At 37.9% G+C, this 10,355-nt stretch overlaps 1 protein-coding gene across 14 annotated transcripts in view; it reads right to left on the bottom strand.

The window, feature by feature from the left end:
• MSI2 (musashi RNA binding protein 2) overlaps nucleotides 1–10,355 on the bottom strand; it is a 377,362-nt gene that overhangs the window by 54,017 nt on the left and 312,990 nt on the right. For 9 of the 14 annotated variants that reach the window (XM_073315753.1, XM_073315752.1, XM_073315757.1 and 6 more), the window contains one exon: nucleotides 7,554–7,601. The exons of 4 other annotated variants lie outside the window; for them this stretch is intronic. In XM_073315753.1, coding sequence (XP_073171854.1) covers nucleotides 7,554–7,601 — 48 coding nt within the window. Of the gene's footprint in view, nucleotides 1–4,793; nucleotides 6,386–7,553; nucleotides 7,602–10,355 lie in introns of those variants that run through there. One more of the 14 variants, XM_073315765.1, reaches the window with a different exon arrangement.

Below are 10,355 nucleotides of genomic sequence, written 5' to 3' on the forward strand. Positions count from 1 at the left end.
TAGTGAAACAGACAGAATTATAGCCTTCAGCCGACGTAGGTGAAAGGGACTTTAAACTAAATCATGTTCTAAGAGGGACTAATTCCATTCAGTACTAAACTGATGTGTTTGATGGAAACATTTCTCATTTTAAACCTAGAGGCCAGGCATTATCATACATTTTTAATAAACACAATTGATCAATGAAACTATCATTGTAGGGGGAGGGATGTCACCGCATTCAGGCTTGCCATTATAGCATGCAAGTTCTGAATTCTGGCCACCCGTTGTTGACTGAACAAGGAAGGGGTTGAAGGGAATAGCATTAAAGCATATTTTTCAAGTGCAGCCAAGTGGCACCAATGCTTCAGACCTCATTTCAGTTGCTTCAAAAGGTACCGAAAAGACAAGCTTCTTTGTTTAAACATTTAGCTTATAAAAAAACATTCTCCAACTCTACGTATACGTGCTACAAAGGGGAAGATCTCCAGTATTAGCTCCAGTATACATCTCTTTAATTTAGCAAAGGCCTAACAAGAGCCAATGACTGGAAGCTGAAGTTAGACAAAAACCACATTGAAAATAAGATGCATTTTAACAGAGGACAATTAACCATTTGACCAGATTACCAAGAGATGGTAAAATCTCTGTCATCTGAAGGCCATAAATCGAGATCGATGCCTTTCTAAAAGATAACATCTAGTTCAGCCACACATTACTGGGTTCAACAGAGTTCACTTACATATTACAAAAGAATAATTCTCTTCACTGCAGGAATCGCAGGGTGAAATGGTGGGGCCTGTGCTATACAGGAGGTCAGGTTAGAGAGTCCTAGTGCTTGGTCTTTAAACCTGTACAGTGCCAGTGAGTGGTCTGCATATTATAGGTCCTGAAAAAGGTTTCCTGGGAGGTAACGTAAAATGTAACTGCCCGATTTGAAATCTTATTACTTGAACAGATTGAAAAATTTGTAATTTCAAAATTGTCCAATGCAAAGAAGGGGAAAAATTTTTGTGAACATTTTTGTAAAAAAAATTCTCATTTTTGACTGGCTCCGCTTATTACATGAGGTTACATTTTAAATCTGTATTTTAATATTTATATGAGCATTTGCATGCTATTCAGTCTATTACAACTAACTTTAGAGGGTAGGGTTTAGACATATCAGAATCAGCATAATTTGATTACATTGCTTTTTCTATAGGGTTATCCATGATTTCTGCTATACATGAGCGTTTTCTTTATGCCTCTTTGCTCCTGTGAATAATTATTTCCATTAAATTTTCCATTTGCTATAGCTGAGGCCTATTAGGAGCCAAAGTTACTATTTAAGAGCGCTCTCTGCTACTGCACTGAAGTTGTGAAACCCAGAGAGGCCAGTTCACATTCAAACAACACAGCTACAGTACGAAATAGATAGGCTAGTTTTTCCCCTCCACCTGGGACTGCTCATTTTCAGGGCAATGACCCTGTCTCTCTCTGATAGCAGTCTCAACATCTGGGTCATGGATCGGTGGAACAGTTAGAACCTAACCAGGAGATAGATTCCTTGAGGACAGACAACCACTGGGAGGTCTGACCTCATGGAATGTTTTAACAGCCCTCACAAACTCAATGATTTTGAGAGGTTCTTTACTGCTTTGGGACATTTTCTATCGAGTGGCTTTTAAGGCATCCATATATAAAACATTTGTAAATTTTGAAACTTTATTAAGACATGACATTTAGGGAAACCTTCACAAGCACTTATGTGGGAGGTTCGGAAAACTGCGTGGAAGTTATTATGCTGGCAAAGGGTCCTACCAGAAACTTCCAGGGGCTGGAAACTTTGGAAGTGCTCAGTGTTGGCCTAACTCTGTTGCCACTGAAATCAATGGGAGTTTTACCATTGACCCCAGTGGGAGCAAAGTTGGACCAACACCGATTGCTTCTGAAAATCCCATCCTCAATTTATTGGCCATGGTAATATTTTTTAGGTCAGACCATTCCTCTTGCCTGTACAAGTGAAAATTAGATTCTTCTGCACTAAAACATCCTAAGAATACAAAGGGCTTCTGCTGGGCGTCAGGGGATTGCACCTTTCTGAGTGACTGGCTCAGTTTCTGGTTCTTTATTAACCTGTTCTAAGAATTCTACTCAGTTCCTTAACCTGCACCCATCACCATGGTATCTAGTAGTGCATTAAGTGGAATGATAAACTGTTTCATGTGGTGCTTTCCATCTGTCTGTCTTCTCCACAGACTATTAGATGGATGTGTGTGCATGTGTATACAATATAATTTGCATTTATGAATGACAGGCCGAATGGGAAGTGCTTATTACCACAAGGCTATCTAGAAATATAATATTCAAAACAGATCCTAGTACGGATAAGGAAAGTACTACTTACAGTATTTACATTGGGGTTAAAACCTAGGTAAAAATTTTTCCTGCGACAAAAAAAACACCAAACTATCGGCCAAGAAAGCAGAACTTAATGGGGTATTTCATGGTTAGTGGTTTATGTGCACTGAAATATTAATTTTTTACTTTATTACCTACATTTTTAAGGGTTCCCTGCTCATGGGAAGCACATGTATCCTGCATGCATGCACTTCAGCGTCTCATCCCAGGTGAAAGACATGCAAACTTTCAAATTAATTTGTATGTGTATATGTGGGGGAAGAGTCCAGTCTGCCATTCGCTTTCATTGATGGAAATTAAAACTGAAAGGTTTGAAGAATGATAATTAAGCTTACTCTGGTAGATTTAATAAGTTCTTTGTAAATCATTTTACACCATGCAGACGCCACCAGCATTTTTTAGGTGAACAAAGGCATGCAGTGCTGGAAGGATTAGATCAGTGTTTAAGCAGTATGGGAAGGGCTAGAAGGAAGAGTGAGAAACAGCTCTAACTTTGTTTTGCATTTCTTACCATAACAAGTTTAAACAATTTACTAACGTGACTTGTGTTTACCCAGCCACAATACTTTGAACCACAGAATGCCAAGGACAGGTTTACTTTTATGAAAAAAAAAAATTAAGGTCATTAAAATATCACACTGTGACAAGCTTTGTTACTGCTTCCAACATGGCTCAACTACTGGGGACATGACTAAAGCCCCCTCCATACAACACTGTCAGGGTAAGGGGGCCAAGTGTGAATATAATTTACTCCCACTTTAAAGCACTGTTACGCTGCCAGAGAAGTGTAGAGTGGCCTTAGTGTAAATGAGAATCTCGTCTTGGGTCTTTAAAATGCCATGTACATCTTTAGCAGAATGCATTTAGGACCAGATCAGTGGAACTACGCTGACTTGCACCAGCTGAGGTGTGTTAGGCTAGTTTACACCAGCGGATGATCTGGCCCTCAGAGTTGAACAACATTTACTCTCAGAAATTGTGAATGGTGCTCCCCTCCCCCTCTTTTACAAGGACATTATCTAGCTATAATATCTAGCTAAAACTAAATGTTTATCTTGTGCCATGCATTCAGACTACAAATATATTCCCTTCTCCTCAATCAAATGCTGGTCCCCACTGTAGATTTCTTGTGAGGAGCACACAACAGAGTGAGGGGTGAAGAGCTGTCGTGGGGGGGGGAATAAATCTTGCAGGTTTTTGGCATTTTCTTTTTCACATCATAAGTTGGTAAATATTTTAACTATTTCTCGACCCTCCTTCTTCCTCTCTGAAATTCTCAAACAGAGCCTTAAATTATATTATTACAAAAATTACCCCCTTCCTGACACCCCCAACTCTCCTCCTCCCCACCCCCAAATCCACAATGTAGCCCTTTATATTACCTGTCAAGCATATGGGATAGTTACGGTTATATGAATATTGCTTTTCTACACCAGTTACTCACAGACTAAGTAGGCTTCTAGGTAACGTGGTTTTGAGTAGCTACCATGGAAGAAATTAAACTAAGGCTTTCAGATTTAAAATCATATTTTTAAAAATACTGTCAATAATGGAAAACCTAAAAGTTATCTTAGATTGTCAGCTATTTGGGGGCAGGGACTCCTCTTTTTGTTCTGTGGTAGTACAGCGCCTAGCGCAATGGGGACTTGGTCCATGATTGGGCCTCCTAGGCACTACTGCAATATAAATAATAAGTAAATACATTTTTCTTTTCTCTGAAAAGTTCATATAAATATTTGCTTCTCCCCTCCCCCCATATCTAAACACTTCACTGTGCTGAAAAAAATAATTAAAAACCCCAAGAAATAATTCCAACAGTCAAAACCCTGCAATGACAATCCACCATGACTATAATGGAGAAAAATATAATTCCGGTAAAGAAACACATTTCAATTACAAACGTCCAAGGAGGAGTCACAGGTATTGATCTGCAAAGGGCTCTGCACGGGGCAACTCTTGTGCTCCCACCTAGGGTAGTCTTTTTTTAAATGATGACAGGGCTGTTATTTATTTTCTTTTAATATTTAAATGTGTTTCACTCCAAAAACAGATCTCTCCTCATTAGTGCAAAAGAGTTCACAAACAGCGTATGGATCTGATCCTCACCCCACTGCTATCGATGGCACAAAGTCCATTGAAGTTAATGGTGCAGAATCAGACTTTATAAGAATAATGCTGCTTTAACATGTAGGTATTCTTCACCAACACTATAAATGTGTCTTTCTCTTTTTATCATCTCTGCTGTAAACATATCTAATATGCAATATTCACTCCGTGAGTTCTTCAAACAGTGGGTCACACACTTCAAGTGATGATCTTTTTATTCTTTTATTAAATTGTCATTGGTACTGGTTATTTGGTATGTCCAAACCAAAATATGAAACTGCAAGCTAAGAGAGCAGCAACACAGCTTGTCCATTGTAAACGATTTATTATTGTTTTTTTTTCTACCTCAGTTGCTTACAGGAAAAAAAAGTAATTAAAAAAAAAAGCACAGATGAACTATTTACAAAATGAGAAAATTGACAATAGCCGAAATGTTTGCAAATCATGCACACTAGGAAAAGTTCACAAAAGCAAAGCAATTCATAGCAAAACCAAAACAAAATAATAAAAAAGCCATACAGATTTTAAAAAAGCAGAAGAATAAAAAGGAAACTAACCAATTATTACATCAAGCATCTTTAATGAAAAGAACAGCATAGGTGTGTATGTAGAGCCTTGGACACGGACATTTTAAACAAGTGGATTAACAAACATTAAAATGCATTACAGTTCTACTGTAAGCATGCAATTTACTTCTCACAAACTTATAAAATTGTTAGAAGCACTTTTTTTTTAATAAAAAGGAGAATTTAAATGCAACGTGTGCTTTCAACCATACAGCTCAGAACTTAGTTCTGTTAGAAACAAAGCCAATAATGGGAAGACGTATAAAACACTTCATATATTTGTGCAGAGGTTAAAGGTTAAGAGGTGCACTACAGCTCATGCTGGCAGCTCAGTTCCTGCTGTTCTTGCTAGAACTTTAATTCTGCCAGTGGTTTACAAGTGAAGCCTGGAGGTAAAAGTGACGACAGCATCTGAACTTCGGAAAGCATAGCCTATTCCAAGACAGGGAACTGTCTAAGAGCTTTGAAGGTGGTTATTTCATTATTTTTTTCCTATGTGTGGAAGAATGGGATGATTTAGTGTTTGTTTTGGAGGTGGGGGGTGGGGTGTTTGGTAGCCTCTAATTACCCACAGCTTACTTTGATGAACACTTTCAGGGTGACATCACCATAGTCAAACTTTTCTGTTTTCAAAACAGAACTCTCAGTTATTAGAATTTCAACTACTGAAAGATCTGTAAAAACAAATAAGTAATAATCATGCAATTGCCAACTTCACAGATTAAATTTTCACGGATACATGATCATAATACTTTGAATAATTAGATTCAGTTGTCTGGCTTGCCCAATAATCTTAGCTATATGTTACCAGCCCTCCTGCATGATAATGATGACTTTTACTGATACTAAATATGCTGTATATCAAAAAGCATCAACATTTCAGTTCGGGGGCTTTTTATAGGACTTCATCATAATTTCCATTTCCCTAATAAATTATTTCTACAAAGTTTGTGAGAAGTCATGCCTTTATAACGTCAACTAACGCCCGCCTCCATTCTCTTTGTGAGTTACATTCCGTGTGGGCATTAAAAACTCATATAAAGCAGAGGAAACAAAAATAAGAAAAAGCAAACTCAAGCAGTGAGGATATGGAGCCTTTAAAAATAATAATAATAATAATAATAATAATAAAAAAAAAATAAGTCCAGTCAATCAAACCAGCCAGTAAGAGCAGCATTTTTTCAGTGGACATTGATATTAAACATGGACCACCCAGGCTGTCTCTGTCTGTCTCTTTCTCTCATTAGCACTGTAGTAAACCCCGATTAATTTGTTATGCATCTTTAAGAACTAGTTGATAAAAATTATGTCTTGTGAAATCGGCAAATAGTCTGCAAAGTGAAATAAGAACAGAAATTAATAGATTAAACTGAAAAGATAAGTCCCAGAAATTAAAAAAAAAAATAAAATAAAAAAGTGAAACAGGATAGGGAGTGATTATAATAATAATAATTTTAAAATGACTATGTACTAAGCTATTAAAGCCTAGAGAAAAAAAACTTGATGAGAGAAGATAGAACAGTTGCCAAAGTGATTTACATTCCTGCTGCCTTTCAAGCTAAGGGCTGTCACCTACTTCGATCGAAGTATAATACAGGAGACAGAGGGGGCATCATTCAAACAGACAAATAGTGAGAGAGCAAAGAACCTTCTTTCCAAATGACCAAAACAAAAATGCAAACAGGTGGATCATGACATTTGTAGCATTGTTTCGCTTTGACAACAGTAAATATCACATTACAACACAATATTGACTGCTGGCATTTTAAAAAAAGAAAAGAAAAAGAAAATAGTTGGTGTAACCTGAAAAGGCAACTGGACTAAAGGGCGCTGATATTAAAATAGATGCAACCATAATACAGTTCTTTGAATTGGTAACTGTTAATAGCACAGTTTTGCAATACTTTTTTTTATAATACAAGGAACACTATAATTTCCTTGAAATTAGCTGACTTATTATAGCACAGACATCAGAAGAGCACTATATTAAGGTTCTGTGACACATCTGTACTCTAATAACCAGCGACGTCAGGACTGCTCCATAACAAACCATTTAAAGTAGCATTCTGACATATGAGATAATGAAGGATAAGTGTATGTACTCATATCAAGGCATTTAGCTACAACAAACTCATTCTTTCATTCAGCCTTGCCATGAGATCTGCTGGTAGAATGACCCAAGAGAAGATGCAGCCAAACTGAAATAGTGTGGGGATCGTCTTTTTTAGTAAAATCCCACAGAGAACACTGTTTTTACTTCAATACTATGGTGATAGATAGCAGCCTAAAACCCTAAGATATTGCAAACTGTAGTGTTTTGGGACAAGCCCTCAAGGAAAAGAAAAGAAAGAAAAAAATAGAGTATTTTGTAGAAATGACCCAAACAGTTCTTCTTTAATCACAATAATGCAACGTTTTGGGTGTGTAGGTCATTTTTATTTTTATTTTTTTAAAGGGTATACAAGCCCATATTTTGCTCTGCAAAGTTTGCATGCTCACCTGTTTCCATGCTCAGAACCCCACCTCCATGCACGCAAAGGGGCGCTTCTGCATGTGCAAAAACATGCATGAGAAAATATTATGAATGCAATTTAGGCACCTTGGAAAACTTGGCCTATGCTGTTGAATACTCTAGTATTTTTTTTTAATAAGTGTACTGATTTCTTATGTTTTATTAAAAGCTTCCTTTTCTCTGCTCATTTGTAACAGCCTGTACTGTTCAAAACCTTGATTGCTGCGAAAGCAGGAAAAAGGGTCATTTTCAAAAAATAAACCCTGAAAAAAATGGCTTCCAGTCTCAGGTTTGTAGAGAGGATGCGAAAGGAAAATGCAGAGAACAACAAAAGCAGCTTAGGTACATTAAGACAAATCAATAAAGTAGCATTAATTTAATCAACATTTATATGAAAGATGTGACAAAGATATGTTAGCATGCAATATTCTCTGAACTCTGCATATAAAACCCCTCTCTAAGTTCCGGTGATACAGATAACATATTGAACTTTGGTCCCCTACCTACAGCATTTCCTCACCAGAACATCCTTCCCCTCTCCCTTACCAGGGAACTGCAGTCTTATAGACAGAACAGCTGTGTGCACATCGTTCATTGCCCTCTCTGCGTGGTAGCAGCTAGTAGGATGCAGAATTGATACAAGTATTTGGCATTACTGAGGGCATGATACTGCACTCCTTGGGCACCTAAATCTCCCAACAATTCCAATGGGTGTCCTAGGTGCAAGGTATGGCCCCAAGTACTGGCTTGACACTGTGGCATTTAAAGTGGTAGCGTCTAGTGAAATTGTGAATCCGTTCTCCTGCGTCTTTCAGCACAACAACGCAGGAGCTCTCGTCCTTTCAATGCATCCTTGTACAACAGCTGGGATACAATCTCCATCCTTGCCCTCCCTTACACAGAGGCTAGCAAAGAGGCAGGAGATTTGGAACATGCTGTCCCCTTAAGTAGTACTGAAAATATTGTGCCTAACTCTGGGAACAGCCACTGGGAACTCACTACACCTTGGCACCACCTCCTAGCATAAGCTGTGCCATAAGGGCACCACTGCACCTTTAAATTCCGTGCCTCCATCTGCCAACTTGTAAAAGGGGTCTGACACTCCAATATTCGATATTGCATATGGGCTAACATTCCAGAGAGTGCTGTGAAGATTAATATTTATAAGATGCTTTGAGATCCTTAAATGTGCTTCACAAGAGTCAAGTATTTGAAGAGTTCATTAAAAAATGGAGTAAGCGTTTTTAAAAAACAACAACGTATTTTAAAAAATTTGTTTGTGGGGAATAAATACATTTACACAGTTTCTTATGAAGTGCAAGTCTAAGCAATAGCTAGAGGCCCCTAAATAAAAACACATATAATGATAGTTAGAGTCAAACGATATCTTTACAATTAGTTGCTAGTCCTGTCAATTTTAATCATTTAGTTTATTAAAACCATTTTTCATTGTCTGTCCTTTCTTCATATAGCTCCATCTGATTCAAGAAGTCATGAGAACCTGAAAACCAAGTCCTGAGACAATGTGCAAACGCACTTTAAAAAAAAAATCTCATCACCTTATATTCAAATGCGATTAGCTCAAAACAGGTGTTGAAATGAATTGTATGCATTTTTGTGCCACATCTGGATGGCTTTAATATTATGAAGAGTACTTGTGAAAATGACACATATACCATACAGCTGAGCGGTCAAACCTATTTTGTGAAGAGGGCTGACAACATTTTTAATTATGGCCTGTTAGCCAGGGCTATTTCCCTCGATACAGCAGTTCTCCCAATGGTGTCAATGGGAGGTTTGTACAAAGAACAGCAGCAGAATATGACCCTTATAAATAGCAATTAAACTATTAGTAAAGTTCCAATTATGTTCACTGCATGACTCCGTTGGGTTAAAAGTGATGCAGGGCACCTTTAGAAAAATTGCTACTACAGCCCTTGTTTATTTGACCATTTGTGTGTGCTTTTACCAAATTTGCATGCACAACAGAAGTAACTGCATGTGCAAATCATGCCCACCATTGAACACTGATGTGGTTTGTAAACACGCACTTCAGCGCGATATCATTGTACTTCAGCATTAGCACTCCTTTGCCACAGGAGCAGTTGCCATCACACTGAACTATTTAAAATGAAGACAGCAATGCGCTGGGTCATGTTACATTTACAAGCATAAGAGGCAGAAATGGAATATTTGTTTTTTAATCCTACAGATCCACATTCATCAAGGGGGCTGGATATACAGTATTGTCAAATGGGCTGGGCGATTAACACCCCTGCTATACAATTTTTTAGTTACGTATGGCAGAGCAATAAGAGTACAGTTTGTGGCTTAAAGGAATACCTATAAAACAAGGTGCCAGAGAAGTTTCTGAAGGCTCTTCCGAGATGGCATTTTCCCCTTCATGCTGCATTCTTAAAAGATGCCCCACACTGTAATGACTCTTCCTCTGGCGAGGGGAAGTGAACACTATACCTGCAGTTAGCCAGAGGAGATCACTATACAGCAACAGCACCCTTTTCACCCAGCTGGATCAAAAATTAACAAGAGCCAAAGAGGGAGCTGAACTTTCTGCCTTTGAAGCTCTCCCAACCCCAGCTGGCCTGGGACATGAGAAATGAAGGCTGGTTCTCAATCTGGAATCTGATTCCTTCTGTGTTTCTTACCAGAAGAGCAAATGTATAGAAAAATGGTCAAAGGTGGTCAATTTTTAGACTTAATATCTTAGACAAAGGGGTTTTTTTTGGTTAGTTTTCTTAAACAGATATTCTTAAAAGCACTTACACACT

Source organism: Lepidochelys kempii, chromosome 17, assembly GCF_965140265.1.
Source record: "Lepidochelys kempii isolate rLepKem1 chromosome 17, rLepKem1.hap2, whole genome shotgun sequence".
Lineage (NCBI taxonomy): Eukaryota > Metazoa > Chordata > Testudines > Cheloniidae > Lepidochelys > Lepidochelys kempii.